General features: G+C 39.3%; 1 protein-coding gene and 1 long non-coding RNA gene across 6 annotated transcripts in view; one reads left to right on the forward strand and one right to left on the reverse strand.

Moving 5' to 3' along the window:
* LOC118355830 (uncharacterized) overlaps positions 1–9,159 on the reverse strand; it is a 50,447-nt gene extending 41,288 nt beyond the window's left edge. Inside the window, exon 1 of the long non-coding RNA XR_007412876.1 lies at positions 8,851–9,159. This is a non-coding gene — a long non-coding RNA (uncharacterized LOC118355830). The remainder of the gene's footprint in view (positions 1–8,850) is intronic.
* Positions 6,159–11,026, forward strand: KRT10 (keratin 10). 5 transcript variants are annotated; one of them, XM_025439677.3, is made up of 8 exons: positions 6,159–6,797; positions 7,592–7,674; positions 8,041–8,197; positions 8,292–8,453; positions 8,542–8,667; positions 9,159–9,376; positions 9,717–10,093; positions 10,654–11,026. In XM_025439677.3, the coding sequence occupies exons 1-8, from the start codon at positions 6,201–6,203 to the stop codon at positions 10,758–10,760; spliced, it is 1,827 nt and encodes a 608-aa protein (XP_025295462.3). In that variant the 5' UTR covers positions 6,159–6,200; the 3' UTR covers positions 10,761–11,026. The 5 variants fall into 5 exon arrangements, with proteins under 5 accessions (XP_025295462.3, XP_048970006.1, XP_048970007.1 ...); XM_049114049.1 differs by having other exon boundaries at positions 9,759–10,093; XM_049114050.1 differs by having other exon boundaries at positions 9,783–10,093.
* The last annotated feature ends 7,139 nt before the right edge of the window (positions 11,027–18,165 follow it).

The raw sequence follows: 18,165 nt of genomic DNA on the forward strand, positions 1-18,165 counted from the left end.
CCAAATCCAGAAGCAATTAAAAGAGAAATTAACACACTTGACTACATGAAAACAAAATACAACAAAGTGATCAATTCTAATATTGGGTATACATTGTGGATTGCCCCACCAAACTCTACTAAACCACCCCAATGGAAGGATGCCAGTGGTTCCTAACTGCCAAATCAAGTCTTCCTTTAATCTCCTTTCTCCTTGACCTCTCTCTCTCTGGAGATGAGCCCACTTATCTGGGTTCCCTCCTTCTTGATCCTTCCATGATCCTTCTTCCTCTCTCCCCAGTCACAGTTAGCCTCCTTTTCAGTATTATTCTCTAGCTCTTCTTCCCAGCCCCTAAAGTGGCCATCATTTGAAGCTTAGGCTTAAACCTTCCACTTATTTTCTTTCTAAATTCCTTCCCTTAGGTGGCACCCTCTTGCACTGTTGGTGGGAATGTGAACTGATACAGCCACTGTGGAAAACTGTGTGGAGGTTCCTCAGAGTTAAAAATAGAGCTGCCCTACGACCCAGCAATTGCACTGCTGGGGATTTACCACAAAGATACAGATGCAGTGAAAGACCGAGACACCTGCACCCCGATGTTTCTAGCAGCAATGTCCACAACAGCCAAACTGTAGAAGGAGCCTTGGTGTCCATCAAAAGATGAATGGATAAAGAAGATGTGGCTTATGTATACAATGGAATATTACTCAGCCATTAGAAATGACAAATACCCACCATTTGCTTCAACGTGGATGGAACTGGAGGGTATTATGCTGAGTGAAATAAGTCAATCGGAGAAGGACAAACATTATATGGTCTCATTCATTTGGGGAATATAAATAATAGTGAAAGGGAATAGAAGGGAAGAGAGAAGAAATGGGTAGGAAGTGTCATAAAGGGAGACAGAACATGAAGACTCCTAACTCTGGGAAACAAACAAGGGGTGGTGGAAGGGGAGGAGGGCGGGGGTTGGGGGTGAATGAGTAATGGGCACTGAGGGGGACACTTGACGGGATGAGCACTGGGTGTTGTTCTGTATGTTGGCAAATTGAACACCAATAAAAAAATAAATTTATTATTAAAAAAAGATGAATGGATAAAGAAGGTGTGGTGTATATATACAATGGAATATTACTCAGCCATTTTTTTAATTTATTTTTTATTGGTGTTCAATTTACCAACATACAGAATAACCCCCATTGCCCGTCACCCATTCACTCCCACCCCCCGCCCTCCTCCCCTTCCACCACCCCTAGTTCGTTAGCAGAGTTAGCAGTCTTTACGTTCTGTCTCCCTTTCTGATATTTCCCACACATTTCTTCTCCCTTCCCTTATACTCCCTTTCACTATTATTTATATTCCCCAAATGAATGAGAACATATAGTGTTTGTCCTTCTCCGACTGACTTACTTCACTCAGCATAATACCCTCCAGTTCCATCCACGTTGAAGCAAATGGTGGGTATTTGTCATTTCTAATAGCTGAGTAATATTCCATTGTATACATAAACCACGTCTTCTTTATCCATTACTCAGCCATTAGAAACGACGAATACCCACCATTTGCTTCAACATGGATAGAACTGGAGGATATTATGCTGAGTGAAGTAAGTCAATCAGAGGACAAACATTATATGGTTTCATTCATTCGGGGAATATAAAAAATAGTGAAAGGGATTATAGGGGAAAGGAGAGAAAATGAGTAGGAAATATCAGAGAGGGTGACAGAACATGAGAGACTCCTAACTCTGGGAAACAAACAAGGGGTAGTGGAAGGGAAATTGGGTGGGGGGATGGGGTGACTGGGTGATGGGCACTGGTGGGGGGGAACTTGATGGGATGAGCACTGGGTGTTATACTATATGTTGGCAAATATAACTCCAATAAAATATGCAAAAAAATACAAAATCAAAAAAAAATTTAATAATAAATAAATAAATAAATAAATAAATAAATAAATAAATAAATTCCTTCCCTAAGGGATCCCACCTATCCTGAAGTCTTCTCTAATCTCTCTCCTGAACTGTGGTCCTATGAGTCTAACTGTTGAAAAACATTTTACATTAATATCCTGGTATTATTTCAAATTCCCATCTTAAAACTTCTCAAAATTTCACTCTTCTTTCATTGTGACCCCCTACATTGCATCTCTCTCTCTCTCTTTCTCTCTCTCTCTCTCTCACACACACACACACACACACACACCACACACACACTGTTGGAACCCCTCCCTGCACTACTTCAATACCCTGTCCATGCCTCAAGTGTAGCCCAGATTACCCTAGATTGAAATCTCTGACTTGGGTATGTTTGCTTTCCTCTCCAAGTAGAGTGAAAATTCCTTAAGGGGCAGAAATTGTATCTTAGTCACCTGTGTTTCCCCAGGAAATACTGTAGGTGCTCAATAAAATCTGTTAAGAGAAATAAATAAATATAGATGATCTGTTCCAGCCAAACTGGTCCACTGAGAGTCTCCACCTGTTTGGCATGTTCAGAGTGTCCACTCCCCAGAAGAGTCCTCTCTCTGCTGCTGCACACATGGAAAAATCCCACCCATCCTTTACAAGACTCAGCTTAAATTCCACTGGCAAAATGAAATCTTGTCAGATGACCCTATTCCAATAAGACTCCTTGCTCATCAGTCTTACAGTGACAGTTCAGTGTCATGAAAACAGGATCCATCTTTGAAGCTACATAGGCCTGATTCAAAACCAGACTGTAGTATAAACTACCTCTGCTACTCTGGACAAATTCCTAAAGCCTTCTAAAGCTTTTTTTCTCAGCTATAAAATAAGGTAAATAATACCTATCATAGAGAATCTGGGGGCGGGTGGATTAAAAGAGAGTAAACCATTTACGAACATAGGAGATGTTCGGGAAATGTTAACTTCTTTCCTCATCCCACCTCCCTTTCACTTCATTTACTATCCACACGGCGGTTAAGTTGATCATGTTCTCCTCAATTAGATTGTAAGGATTAGCAAAATCCTTAAGGGCAAGAGCTAAATCTCATTCATCTCTCTGTCTTCTTCTCTTTTTTTTTTTTTTTAAGATTTTACTTGTTTATTCATGAGAGACACAGAGAGAGAGGCAGAGACACAGGCAGAGAGAGAAGCAGGCTCCCTGCAGGAGCCCAATGTGGGACTTGATCCTGGGACTCCAAGATCACGCCCTGGGCTGAGGGCAGACGCTCAACCGCTGAGCCACCCAGGCACCACCATCTCTCTGTCTTCTAAATGCCTACCAGCATGCCCTACAGGGGCAAAATAAAAATCAAGAACAACAAAATTACAGTTACAGTGGATTATGGCAATCAAGTGTAAATGGTGCCAAGACTAGACTGACAGTCATAAATTTTCATCTAATTTAGTGGTAGAATTGTTACATGGCACTTCTGCAATTTCATTCATGCCAAAGGCAGATCTCAACAAATGACAGTACAAATAAAAACAAATCAGTCCTAGAGAATGCAGGTTAATAAGTAATCTTCGATAATAACCTTAAAGATGGTTTAAATTAAATGTTGCAGTTGGTATTAGAAGAGTCTCTGTGTATTTACCCCCATGTACTTCTATGCAAAGGTTTCCTTTCACATACTCTTTAATATGATTGCAACAGATTTCTTCATACCACTTGTTAAATAACTAAAAATAGATTGATATTTTAGATTTCCCTACCAAGGTTTTTTAAAAAAGTAAAAGCTAATACTGAAGCAAAATTGGTAAGATCAAGATCCAAAATTTGTGATAATTATAGGTAAAATCCATCAAAATCTTTCATTAAAATGGTTTCTTTCTGAATTGCTTTCATTAATATCAAGGCTTCAACATCCTTTCTGAACTTACTGGAATGTTTTGTTTTGTTTTGTTTTCTATCCTGATTTTTACAGCCTTCTTCTACCGCATGCTATCTTCATCAAGGATCAATTCCCATGGTTGGGCTTCATTATTTCTTTTAACCACTGCCCCACTTGCATGTGCTAACAAGTTGGAGGAGCTGCAATGTGCTGGGTAGTAACCTCTAACAATTGGCTCTTCATTAACACTCCCAGCCACATTCCCTTTCCTGAAGAAACTATTTCTACGGTTTTCATAGACTGTGCAACTGTAAATCTAATATGAAAAAGCAATTAGTAAGAGAAGAGTGTGTGCCAAATACTATACCCTTTCAATATTTTCTTGCTTTCAAGTACTTTTTGTACTGTTTTGTTTCTTCCCCATATGGAGAAGTTTATGGTAAGAAATAGAGGCATTCTATTTTATCAGACCAAATCCACCAGAGTAGAAAGTACATAGACACGTTCATAGAGAAGGACAGACCCAAAAGCCAGGGATCAAAAGATCAAGTTTCTAATTTCAGTTCAACCACGTATTTTATACTGTTAGTCAAAACCATAACCTTTCTGAGCTTCAACATCCTCTTTCATATACTAAAGATAATAACACATCCCTATTTCAGCAGCTTGCTTCAGAGATTATAAAATCATAAGATCAAAAATGGCACTGTATAATTATAAAATGTGTGTATGTATAATATATATGAATATATTTCTGAATAATAGTAATGCCATAGCCTATGGGTAGATAAAAAATAATTTTATATCATGTATTAAAGTGCCAATTAGGGATGCCTGGGTGGTTCAGCGGTTGAGCGTCTGCCTTCGGCTCAGGGCTTGATCCCGTGATTTGGGATCGAGTCCCACATAGGGCTCCTTGCAGGGAGCCTGCTTCTCCCTCTGCCTCTGCCTATGTCTCTGCCTCTCTCTGTGTGTGTTTCTCATAAATAAATAATAAAATCTTTAAAAAAATAAAGTCCCAATTAAATTGTTACACCAAATTCTATATACAGTGCGTCCAAGGAATTTTTTTTTTTTTTTAAGAAACAGAATCTAACTGGGAAATGTGTTCACAGTCCAGTTAATAATTTTTGGAGCAAGTATCATTCTCTAATCTGATGGGCACTGGGGAGGGCATTTGATGTAATGAGCACTGGGTGGTTTTATTTTTTTAAGATTTTATATATTTATTCTTGAGAGACACAGAGACAGAGGCAGAGGGAGAAGCAGGCTCCCTGAAGAAAGCTGGATGTGGGACTCCATCCCAGGACCCCGGAATCACACCCTGAGCTGAAGGCAGAGGCTCAACCACTGAACCACCCAGGCGTCCCAGCACTGGGTGTTAAGGGCAACTCGTGAATCACTAAACTCTACCCCTGAAACGAATAATATACTATATGTTAAATACATTGAATTTAAATTTTAAAAATTTGGATTTATATTCTTGCAAGAAAATTTTTAATCACAATCATAATATACCTAAACTCTCCCTTTGGGATCAATCAAACTTAGAGTAAAGAAAGTACTGGAGGTTAGTTTTTCATATCTTGTGCTAAGAATTTCTGCATTATAGTTTTCAAATAAGCCTTCACTATGATGAATTTAAAAGTTAAAAAATCCAGAATAACTTCATGATTTTAGATTTTTTTAAGGCTAAAAAGAATAGTACCATTATTTGCAGATTCCCACATCATTACTCACTTCCAACTCACTAAACAAAGTATCAATATACTTTCATTCTCCAAATAAATTAAGACTCCCAATAAATATATACATATATAAACATATTTCCAAATTGTGTTTTAATGTCTATAACTTTTTATATGTGGCAACTTTTGAACACTAAATAAACTGTTTAGCATATGTTTTTTTTCTTTTTGGTTGCTTGCATTCTCTACAAGATTTCCATTAGAACATGATTCTAGTAGACTTTATGTTAACTGCTGTTTCAATTCATAAAAACTGTTTAAAACATGGAATTTGAAATATTTTAACTAGAATTTTGTAGCTAAAATTCTTTTTCTAAACTTTGCAAACATTCCACGGAACCTAAATTAGTGCTGAGAAAAAAAATGGATTTAAGTTGCTCAATGTTCTTCAAAAGGTGAAAAAGCACAATGAAACATAAGCTCATCTGAACTACACCCATTTTCAATTTCAACATAGTAAACCTCCTATTTGTTCTTAGGGCAAATTCAAAACCATACATATTGGAATTGGCTATTACTGAAGATAATGTATGCAATCATAAGTAAAGATGCTAAATTGGCAAAAAGAAAACCATGCAAGTAAGCAAACTTTAACACATGTGGGACACACCCTCTCAGTATATAAAGGCTTGTCACTGTCCTTGGTAGCAAGCACTCCCTGAGCTAAACAGCATCACCATGTCTGTTCGATACAGCTCAAGCAAGCAATACTCTTCCTCCCGCAGTGGGGGAGGAGGAGGTGGAGGAGGAGGATCATCCTTCAGAATTTCGAGCAGCAAAGGCTCCATTGGTGGAGGATTTAGCTCAGGGGGGTTCAGTGGTGGCTCCTTTAGTCGCGGGAGCTCTGGTGGAGGCTGCTTTGGGGGATCATCAGGTGGCTATGGAGGATTAGGAGGAGGTTTTGGTGGAGGTAACTTTGGTGGAGGCTATGGAAGCAGTAGCTTTGGTGGGGGCTATGGAGGAGTTAGCTTTGGAGGGGGAAGCTTCGGAGGGGGCAGTTTTGGTGGCGGCGGCTTCAGTGGAGGCAGCTTTGGAGGCTATGGGGGTGGATATGGAGGAGATGGTGGCCTTCTCTCCGGAAATGAAAAAGTAACCATGCAGAATCTGAATGACCGCCTGGCTTCCTACTTGGACAAAGTTCGGGCTCTGGAAGAATCAAACTACGAGCTAGAAGGCAAAATCAAGGAGTGGTATGAAAAGCATGGCAACTCAAGCCAGAGAGCGCCTCGTGACTACAGCAAATACTACCAAACCATCGAAGATCTTAAAAATCAGGTAAGGTTCATTTTTAAAATCCAACTTGAAGCCTATTTTTTATCCATGTAATTCAGAGAGATGAATCTTAACCACAATATAGCTATTCACTGTGTTTGCCTGTGTTACTTTTCTTGCTTCCAAAAAAAATCCAGTCTTATCAAAGGTAAATATTTGTGAGGATATGGTCACTGAAATCTTCAGCATGTGTGTTGTGTATTTTACAGGATGGCAGATTACTGAGAATTTTTTAAGCTCTAATAAGTGTATGAGTCCATAGTTAAAATACCATATCATTTACAAACATAGGAACTTAATCATTAAATGAATCAAAACAAAATATTATTCAGATTGATAACAAAAAAATCTTCATTACCACTTACAAGCAATGTGAATTCTCCAGTATGGAAATGGGATACTGTTTGCTTCTTGAGAATTTGTGAATTGTACCTACTATGTGCCAGTCCAGAGTGTATGCATTTAGAATATATACTTAAAACAACTTAAACCAAAAGGTATGAGTCAGTCAAAAGTTGGCTGAAATACATGGAAATGACCCAGGATAAAAGTGGGCGACACACATGCAGGAACACAGCTATATAACTACAGTTAGTTTTTGGAAAAGGATGAATACAGAAATAGAAAAGTATAGAAATTTCAAGAAAACAAATAACTCAGAATTAGTAGCTGGGTAACCCTGCAATATTTAAGATGAAAATACCCCCAAGATTTTGTAAGAGCACATAAAAATACAGTTTACCTATGCCACCATAAAAGCCATATCTGTATCGGATTTTCTTTGCCTCTCCCTCCAGATCCTCAATCTAACAACTGATAATGCCAATATCCTGCTTCAGATCGACAATGCCAGGCTGGCAGCTGATGACTTCAGATTAAAGTAAGCTAAGTGATCATGGCACAACACTGTCACAGCAAATATAGGAGTTGCTTTTAACAATGACTTCGGATGCCCACATTTACATTTTCTTAACTTCATTCAAAGTTAAACAGTGTTAGAATCATCAGAAAAAATTTCAATTTCAGTATCACCTTTTTGGCAATATTGACAGAAGAAAATGCATTTTAAAGTAGCTGTGCTAAGCTTCTTGGCATTAAACCACTAATATCCCTATGTGAATTAGTATACTAAGAAATGTTGCCATAATGTGAAGTAAACTCTATTATTTGCTTTGTAAAAAGTCTCAGCTCAAGTATACCTCCCATATGTAAGTTATACCCAGTATTTGTACTATGCCTGTTTCAGGTATGAGAACGAGGTAGCCCTGCGCCAGAGTGTGGAGGCTGACATCAACGGCCTGCGCCGGGTGCTGGATGAGCTCACCCTGACCAAGGCTGACCTCGAGATGCAGATCGAGAGCCTGACTGAAGAGCTGGCCTACCTGAAGAAGAATCATGAAGAGGTGATGCAAAAAGTTATACTTCCCCCAGCCAAAAAAAAGGGAGGGTTCATTGTGATCATGGTGTAGTCATTAAACTTTTCTGCTCCTCAAACAGGAAATGAGAGACCTTCAGAATGTGTCCACTGGTGATGTAAATGTAGAAATGAATGCTGCCCCGGGTGTTGATCTGACTGAACTTCTAAATAACATGAGAAACCAATACGAACAACTTGCTGAACAAAACCGAAAAGATGCTGAAGCCTGGTTCAATGAAAAGGTAATTCATCTTCCTTCATATCGAGGCCAATGGATGTTTGGTTATCATTTCAGATTTTTCTCATCTTTTCCTGTTTTTAATACTCTAGAGCAAGGAACTGACTACAGAAATCAACAGTAACATTGAACAAATGTCCAGCCACAAATCTGAGATTACTGAATTGAGACGCACTGTTCAAGGTCTGGAAATCGAACTACAATCCCAACTAGCCCTGGTATGTTAACAACTCTCTTGAAATAACTTCAACTTAACCAAAGTTTCGTGCCTGCATAAGGATATGCAACTCAAGAGAAAAAAGGGAGGGTGGGGGTAAGAATGTAGAAATAAAATTGGAGCTCTTTGTTAACGGGAGAAAGTCAGTGGCACCACTGTACACGGGCTAAAGTTAAAATTTTACCATTAAGCATAAAACGGGGCACCTGGGTGGCTCAGTGGTTAAGCGTCTGCATTTGGGCTCAGGTCCTGGTCCCAGGGTCTTAGGATCAAATTTCGCATTGGGCTCTCCTCCAAGAGCCTGCTTCTCCCTCTGCCTGTGTCTCTGTGTCTCTCATGTGCCAATAAAACCTTTTTCAAAAATACACAAAACACAAATCCTATTCATTTTCTTTAATCTTCTGATGTCTTATTAAATCAGGAAATAACCTTCAGTGTATTCAGTCACACAGTGAAGTCACGCAGCCACCCTATATTCTCGGCTCTTTGCAGAAACAATCCCTGGAAGGCTCCTTGGCAGAAACAGAAGGTCGCTACTGCGTGCAGCTCTCACAGATTCAGGCCCAGATCTCCTCTCTGGAGGAACAACTGCAACAGATCCGAGCTGAGACGGAGTGCCAGAATGCCGAGTACCAACAACTCCTGGATATCAAGATCCGATTGGAGAATGAAATTCAAACCTACCGCAGCCTGCTAGAAGGAGAAGGAAGGTGAACTATCAGCTCTCCCAGCTGGTTTTATGCAATGCCCTAAATCTCCAGGCTTTTCCAAAACCCCAAGAAGCGCTGCCAAAGCAGAGCACAGAAAAAAAGGCGTGTGCAACCACAGCTTCAACTGCCCATGAACTGGGATTCCTAGGGTTGTGTGCTTATCAGACCGGCGTTAGCAATGGGTTTTAGAATCTATACTTGGCAGGGTATTTTTCCTTTTCTTTTCTCTTTTTTCCTCTCGAAACACGTTTTGCTTACTTTCAAAGTAACAATAACGTGGAAAGCGACCCACCAGTTCCCAACGTTCAAGCTAACCGAGCATGCCTCTCATTCCTGGTAGTTCCGGCGGCGGCGGCTACGGCGGCGGGCGCGGCGGCGGAAGTTCCGGCGGCGGCTACGGCGGAAGTTCCGGCGGCGGCTACGGCGGAAGTTCCGGCGGCGGCGGCTACGGCGGCGGAAGCTCCGGCGGCGGCGGCCACATCGGTGGTCACAGTGGTGGTCACAGCGGTAGCTCGGGCGGCGGCTACGGCGGCGGCAGCAGCTCCGGCGGGGGCGGTTACGGCGGGGGCAGTTCCGGAGGCGGCGGCAGCCACGGCGGTAGCTCGGGCGGCGGCTACGGCGGCGGCAGCTCCTCCAGCGGAGGTCACAAGTCTTCGTCTTCCGGGTCGGTTGGCGAGTCCTCTTCTAAGGGACCAAGGTCAGCAGAAACTAGCTGGGGTAATCAGCATTAGTTTTAACTTTCTGTGATGGTTGTGTTGCTTTTTACGCCCTAGTGCTTTTTTAGAAAATCAAAACGTGGGGCGCCTGACTCAGCGGTTGAGCGTCTGCCTTTGTCTCAGGTCGTGATCCCGGGGTCCTGGGATCGAGTCCCACATCCGGTTCCTCACAGGGAGCCCGCTTCTCCCTCTCCCTCTTTTCTCTGTGTGTTTCATGAATAAATAAATGAAATATTTTTTTAATTAAAATCCCAGAGGGAAGAAAAATAAATAAAGTCCCAGAGAATATTCCCACTTGCTTTTTTTTAGGAAACTATACTTTTGACCGCCATCATGAAGGAAAAAAAAAAGTCATGGTCCAAGATGCTGTCGTTTAAACATTATTCGGATTTTTTTTTTAATGTAGAAAACTAATTTCCTTTTTTTAATGTATATTTTACTTCTTAGAAATTTTGATTAATTAGTGAGGACCCCCCCCCCACACACACACACACACACACACTCACACACAAAACGCCTCGTCTGAATTCTTTTTTCTTTTTTCTCATGATTCATGTACAGATACTAACAAAACCAGAGTAATCAAGACAATTATTGAAGAAGTGACACCTGATGGTAGAGTCCTTTCGTCTATGGTTGAATCAGAAACCAAGAAACACTACTATTAAGCCGCGTCAAGAGGAAAGAGTCTCCCTTCACACAGACCATTATGTACAGATGCATGAACAACAAAATCTCCAAGGAAACACTTCAGTCTTAATGGTCTACGGAAATAGGTTCACTCCTTGAAAATAAGGTGTCTGAAAGGTGTTTTGTGGTTTCTGTATTTCTTCTTTTCACTTTACCAGAAAGTGTTTCTTTCATGGAAAAAAAAAATCTTTTCTATTCTCATTCACTAATGAATTCCAATAAACTTTCTTACTGATGCAAGCTATCCAAGATGGTCAGAATTGTCTTTATTTAATTTAAGTGGTATGTTTAACCTTACAGATGAATGAACTATAGTACTTGAAGGTTGATTTATCTAGAAATTCTGAAGACATAAAAAAAAGGGGGGGGGCCACCTGGGTGGCTCAGTGGTGGAGCATCTGCCTTTGGCTCAGGGTGTAAGCCTGGCGTCCTGGGATCGAGTTCCACATCCGGCTCCCCAGGGGGAGCTTGCTTCTTCTGCCTATGTCTCTGTCTCCCATGAGTAAGTTTTTTAAAAACTGAAGACAGAATTATCATTATGATTTCTCTTGAGTAAGTTTTTTAATCTTGTGGGTATGTTGGATCAATGTCAGTAATCTCACCGAGTGAAAAGTCTGAGACCCCAACCTTAACTCTTTATCTTAAAGATGCACAATGTATGGAAAACTCCCAGTGCTCTGGCTTTGAATTATTTCAACCCTGACAATTCTAAAATATCTCAAATAAGACCCCAAAGATCGAGTTATTGGAAATTTCACACTTCTTGATTACTTGGCTTCTCCCATTTGCATATCCTCATTTTCTTCCCCTTCATTTCTGCCCAATTGCTATATACTGTAAGAGATACCATCCACCATTTACCAAGCCAGTAAAATCATATCACCCCAACAAAATTATTTGGTGTCTATCATCAGACAGACAGAAACACTGATCAAGACATGATGATACCAATTGTACCAAAGAGCCAACTCTAGGTCCCAGCTTTCACCGAACTTTCTCTGTCTTGAGACAAATGCTAAAGACCTGGTATTTGTAGGGTCAACCCAATCATATCCTTCAGTCACTCAGAAACCAACTGATATTACTTAGTACTCTGCTAGTATATAGAATAGATGGGTTTATTAAGAGCTGGATTTATTCTTTGTACCTAAGATTACCTTGTGTTCCCTGGTGAGTTCCCAGATGACCCATGTCTACCAAATAGCCTTCTTCTGCACTCATACTGATTTGAGCTTGTTTTCCCCAAGACCTGAGCTCTGGTCCCCAGGTCGTTTACTTGGGACTCATGGTGGGTATACCCTACCCTCTGTACTCCAAACTAATGACCAGAGTCATATTTCAAAATGAATGGACTTCCCTATAGTCAGAGCTCCATGACCTACCCAACACCAAATACCACCATAGTTCAGAAATTCTACTTTAGTTGGCATATCTATTTGCCAGACCCCCTTCTTCAGAGCCAGTCTCCTAAGCTGTTGAAGTCCCAACACGCCACACTGTAAAACCCTAAAACATGTTGCTGGGTAAGAACTCTGAGCTGCCACTGTGTATATAATGACTGCTGTTCAGAAACACTACCTTTTAAAGTCCCTAACAAAGTTAGCCAAGTCCTAGGATTTAGAGTATTATTAAAATCTGAAACAGCCATTCTTACTCTGAAGAAATAAGTGTTTTTATATTCAGTGTCACAAAAAGATAAATATGTTTCTATGAGATCATTGTGTTTGTTATTAGGCTTTGTCTCTTGTACCCATTCCCATCACCACCACCACCTAACCCTCCACCCCAAACCAGGATCTCAGCTGGTCAGAGTACTTCATCTAGTTGGGTGGTGACCCAAACCTTCTTTCCTGAAAGTTCTAAATTGTAGTTCTGTCTTCTTACCTTTTCAGTCTTCCAATACCTTCTTAAACAATTACTTACGTTACATTTTCTCTGATAAAGTAATCATCTCTGATAAAGAACTACTTTTTGAATGTTAACTTATTGTGAAAATTCTTTCACTGTATAGATAAGCCATGCTGTACACTTTAAATAGTGGTATATATCAATTATATCTCAAAACAAAAAAAAATTTAAATAGAACTTTCTGAACTGGACAAACTGCACTTTAATAAAGACTGTCTAAACAAAGTTTGATTTTAACAAGGACATTGGTATTTATAGTTCACAAAAATTATTAACTGTACAGATCACTATTGTTAGTTATTACATGGGTTTATCATGTAGCTATTTAAGCAAGACAGTGTCCAGTGAAACCAGCAGAGCCAATTCTGGCACTCATGTGGAATCCTACTAAACATCCAAAGCTTGTCTCTAGAAGGATTTGCATTGTGCTGCTTAAAGCTTTGCATCAGGGGTCTGACATCTGTGACGGCTCAATTTTGCTAGGGCATGGCGAAATAACTTAGTTACGGCCAGTTTCCCCTTAGTTATAGGGGAAATAGCTTGAGTAAGGTAACTAAGGTCCACCCAGTATCCAATCTACATTGCATCAGGAGAGTGAGAATTAGGGAAAGAGATCATCTGTGACTTAAAGCATGCATTTCAAAGTCAGTGGTTCCTTGTCTTCATATTCTGACACTGGCATTTACAAATCATGTAGTTTGGACAAATTACTTCAACCCTTCTGAGTCCCAGTTTTCTTATATATATAATAGAGATAATAACTACTTCATTGAGATTATTGTGGGGATGACTTAATGCCTATAACACCCTTAAAGAATGCCCTCCATGGAGTAGACACTGAAGAAACTATTCTATTTTGCACAGAGAGGAAAACCATCAACAAAATGAAAGGGCAACCTACTGAATGGAAAAGATCTTTGCAAATGATCTATCTAATGGGGGTTAATGTCCAAAATATATAAAGAACTTACACAACTCAAAACACAAAACACACATGCAAAAACAAAATCCACCTAAATCTGGGAGAACACATGAGCGGACAGTTCTCCAAAGAAGACATACAAATGGCCAACAGACACATGAGACGATGCTCGACATCACTAATTATCAGGGAAATGCACATCAAAACCATAATGAGATATTACTTTATACCTGTCAGAACAGCTAGAATGAAAAAGAAATAACCAGTTGGCAAGGGTGTGGTGAACATTTGTGCGCCATTTGCAGGAATGTAAATTGGTACAATCACTGTGGAAAACAGTATAGGTTTCCTCAAAAAATAAAAAATAGGAATATAATATGATCCAGTAATTCCACTACTGGAATATTACTCAGTCGTAAAATTAAGGGTAAGATATCTTGCCATTTGCAACAGCATTGATGGACCTAGAGGGTATTATGCTAAGTGAAATAAGTCAGACAGAAATACAAGTACCATATGATCTCACTTAAATGAGGAATCCAAAAACAAAACAAAAGGCAGAAACAGACTCATAAATACAAAGAACAAACTGATGGTTGCCAGAGGGGAGTGTGGCAAGGAGATGTACACTGAGTGAAGGGGAATAGAAGATACAGGTTTCTAGTTATGGAATGAATAAGTCACAGGGATGAAAGGTACAGCCTAAGGAATATAGTCAACGCTATTGATATAGTGGCTTTGCATGGTGACAGATGGTAGCTACACTTGTAAGCACAGTGTAAGTATTGAGTTATCAAATTGTGATGTTGTACACTTGAAACTAACGTAATATTATGTGACAACTATACTTCAATTAAAAACTAAAAACATTTTGAAAAATATTTTCAAAATATTTTTTAAAAACTGAAAAAAACAATCCTGAAATTTGGTATCTACTATAAGTTTTTAATTCTGTTCCTTTAATGTATCTGCTTTTATTCCTTAGTTATATTTTTAAAGGGTATATAAACAGCCTTTATAATGTGTGCTCCTGGTCATGTATTAAATAAGCCCAAATAAATAAAGGTTTTATAAAGAAAATAAAACCACACACACACCAAACAGTATTCTGTTCATCGTCAGAGAAGTATGTTTATTGGCTATATAATCTAGTTTCTCCAAAGATGGATATGAGCATCACAATAAATTGTCAGAGCAAGTGATCATTAACATAGTCTGCCATGGGGTAGAGATCAAGGTGAGATTACTGTCCTGGAGCTGCAAAACAAAATTCCAGACAGTAAGAATAGTGGCAAGAGTGTGTCACAGAGAATTAGGACTAATGTAGTCCTGTGAACCTGAGGTCCAATAAAACAGCAAAAGGTTTGTAAAGGTAAGTGGGAAGGACCAGATGACTGTCCCAAAGGTTTGAGATAGTTGACCATCCCTAAAAGCTATAGCTGTGGTCACCCGGATCATGAGGCAAATGACCCACGCTGCATCTTTGAGTGACAAAGAGAAGTTATCACAATAAAAATAAATGCAGTCTGGAGACCAGGTATGAAGCATATTTTTTTAAAAGGATACTTTTTGAACTAGGTTGTCCTACAGAAAGCCATGCCAAAGGATGAAGGACTCTTTGAGTTGTCACATTGCTTTTCAGTGTCTCTTAATAAAAAAACATCATCTCACACCTCAACACTGAATAAGAGATCCTTGCAGCCTAGTGCCAGTTAGAAAGGGAATTACTGTGAATTAGTACAAATATTGGACATTACCTGGGGGAAGAATTCGAGTAATGCTCTGAAAATACTTTTGTCCTTTGGGATTTTAGCAAAGAAAAAAATCACATACTTAAGCTTCTAATTAACCTTTCCTACTCAGAATAAGTTATCTCAAAAGAAATGCTTGAAAAGCATGAATAAATAGGTTCACAGGCTAGCTGAGCCATAACAAAGCTAATGACCTTTTTGGAAGAGAACTCTCATTCAAGTTTTGACCTATAGAGCCTCTGGAAGGTTTTCTAAAGTAAGAAATGTGAAGGGAAGACAAGAAAACAAAATGGCACCAAAATGCACTTCAGTAGATTGAAAATAGTTGTAAAGATAAAAGCAAGTGGGAGATGGCTAATAAATACATAAAAAGATTATGCTCAACATCACTAATCATTAGGGAAATGCAAATCAAAACTACCATGAGATACTACCTCACACCCATTAAGAAACTACCATCAATAATAATAATAATAATAATAATAATAATAATAATAACAGAAAACAGCAAGTTTTGGCAAGATTGTGGAGAAACTTGAATCTTTGTGCCCTCTTGGTGGAAATGTAAAATGGTATGGATGCTGCAGAAGTCAATATGATGACTTCTCAGAAAATTTTTTTTAAAGTACCGTATAAGGGGCACCTGGGCAGCTCAGTGGTTGAGCGTCTGCCTTGGGCTCACATCATGATTCCAGGGTCCTGGGATGGAGTCCCGCATCGGACTCCCTGCAGGGAGCCTGCTTCTCCCTCTGCCTATGCCTTTGCCTCTCTCTCTGTCTCTCATGAATGAATAAATAAAAACTTTAAAAAAAAAAAGTACCATATGATTTTGCAGTTTCACTTCTGGGTCTAAAGCCAAAAGAATTGATGTTAAGGTCTTGAAGAGATATTTGTGTGTGCCACATTCACAGCAGCATTATCCACAGTTAGGGCTTGGAAAGCATTTATTTTCTTCCCCTCTGTATGCCCTGCTACTCATACAGTGCCTTATGCATAGTATGTGCTCATTAAATACTTCTTGAATGAACAAAAAATGAATGACTGACACCTGATAGGCAGCATAACTGTAGTCAAAAGTTTCATTTGGCTATTAACTAGATATTCTGGCAAGAATTTTGTAAGAAATATGTTTTATGTTTTTCATTAAAGAGATTTTGGCATCATTTGAGTTCCTTTTCCATCTGACTTTAAGATAACTGTACTTAACAGAAGGACCACCACACTGAATCCCAAGGTCTATTCTGGCCTGATTCACCCTGCTTCATGTTGTATGTCCCTAAACAGTCCTTGTCCTCTGTTTTCTCATCGTTAAATCAGAAGGAAATCTCTCTTACTAATTCCCAGATGTTTTGTAAGGTTCAAATAAGATAATGTACAAAAAATCCCTTTGGAAGCTGTAAAGCACCATATAAACATAAGGAAAGCTTGTCTTTATACTCTTCGTACTCTGAACTTTGAGAAGATAAATATTGAGGTTGCTTCTTACCAAGGGTTTAATAATTTCCAGCTGAAGGCTCAAAGGACGCAAGCTGAAGTGTGAGTCAGCGCCAAGCAACATCCATTTGCAGGTGAGCGCTGCCCCCTGGTGGAAATAAAAGGTCAGGGACAATTGCTGTGAAAGGTGTGGGATCACCAGGGGTGATGCTAATGAGGGAAGCAAGTTATTTCAACTTAAGCTTTAAAAAAAAAAAAAAAAAAAAAAAGCTTCTTTCCCTTTTGTGTCACAAAATGTTCTTTGGAAATTTTTTTTACATCTGAAGGATGCATACACATTACACCAAAAATTTGTTTAACTATTATTTACAGCTAATAATCAGACACTGAAGAGATTTATAATTCTTCGTTTTAATATCCTAATTTTTTAATATTTCAATTTCAATAATTCAGCAACTTAAGAGAATAATTTCACAATTTAATATAACATGTTAAGACTATTGAGGGAATTATATAAAATAGGTATTTGTATGGGCGTAAATCATTTAGAGAAATTATTTGTATCTTAAAATAGACTCATGATGCCAGACTCTCAGTGCTATCTAGAACATATGCCAAATCTTCCTCTGGCATGTTCCTGGTGACTCTGAACAAATCGTTTAACATTTACAGCTCTCAGCTTGCCCCATCCGACAAAGGGGCTAAATTAGATAATGTCTAAGACCTTCTGCTGCTTTAAAAAATCCTACAATTTTGCCCAGAAAGTGCATTTAAAGGCCATGCCGATGACAGCCACAGTGCTAGCTGACCAGGCTTCAGACTGCTTGTACCAGCACAGTTCCAGGAGACACCCTGACTGTCCTCGAGGCAAAACAGTTTTATGCCTGTCTTCACCACAGAATCTAGAACCATAGAACCAGTCAAGCCCAACCAAATCCCTCCTATCCCTCCTTTTCCTGTCCTCTTCACCTGCTTCACCCCCACCTTCCTGGCAACTGCCTCAAGAGGAGGCTTCTCAGGTCAATTCCTGCTCACTTCTCCTGCCCTCTCAGCTAGACTGCCTCTCCCCTTCCCACACACATACCCAGTCAAACTCTTTGACAGAGAAGGCTAAACACGATCCAGCTTCTGCCTGACATTTCTTTTTTTGTTTTCCAACCATACATTTCTTAGAGACTGTACCCATATCTTTTCCATCTCTGAGTAATTTACCATCATGTCTTCATTTTTTAATTTAGCTTTGAACACCAGATATAGTAGCCATACATGTTAAATAAAGGAATCAGTTTATATCTACATTATTGTTCAAGGTAATAAATAGATGTTATAATCATAGTAAAACCAGAGAAGTTACCAGGATCATATTTT

This window comes from Canis lupus, chromosome 9 (genome assembly GCF_003254725.2).
Source record: "Canis lupus dingo isolate Sandy chromosome 9, ASM325472v2, whole genome shotgun sequence".
NCBI lineage: Eukaryota > Metazoa > Chordata > Mammalia > Carnivora > Canidae > Canis > Canis lupus.

Excerpts from the sequence above, each read along its gene's own strand:
- KRT10 (XM_025439677.3), top strand. The coding sequence starts at position 6,201 with ATGTCTGTTCGATACAGCTCAAGCAAGCAATACTCTTCCTCCCGCAGT. Across the intron at positions 8,198-8,291 it reads TGAAGAAGAATCATGAAGAG|GAAATGAGAGACCTTCAGAA; the intron begins GTGATGCAAAAA and ends CTCCTCAAACAG. Across the intron at positions 8,454-8,541 it reads AAGCCTGGTTCAATGAAAAG|AGCAAGGAACTGACTACAGA; the intron begins GTAATTCATCTT and ends TTAATACTCTAG.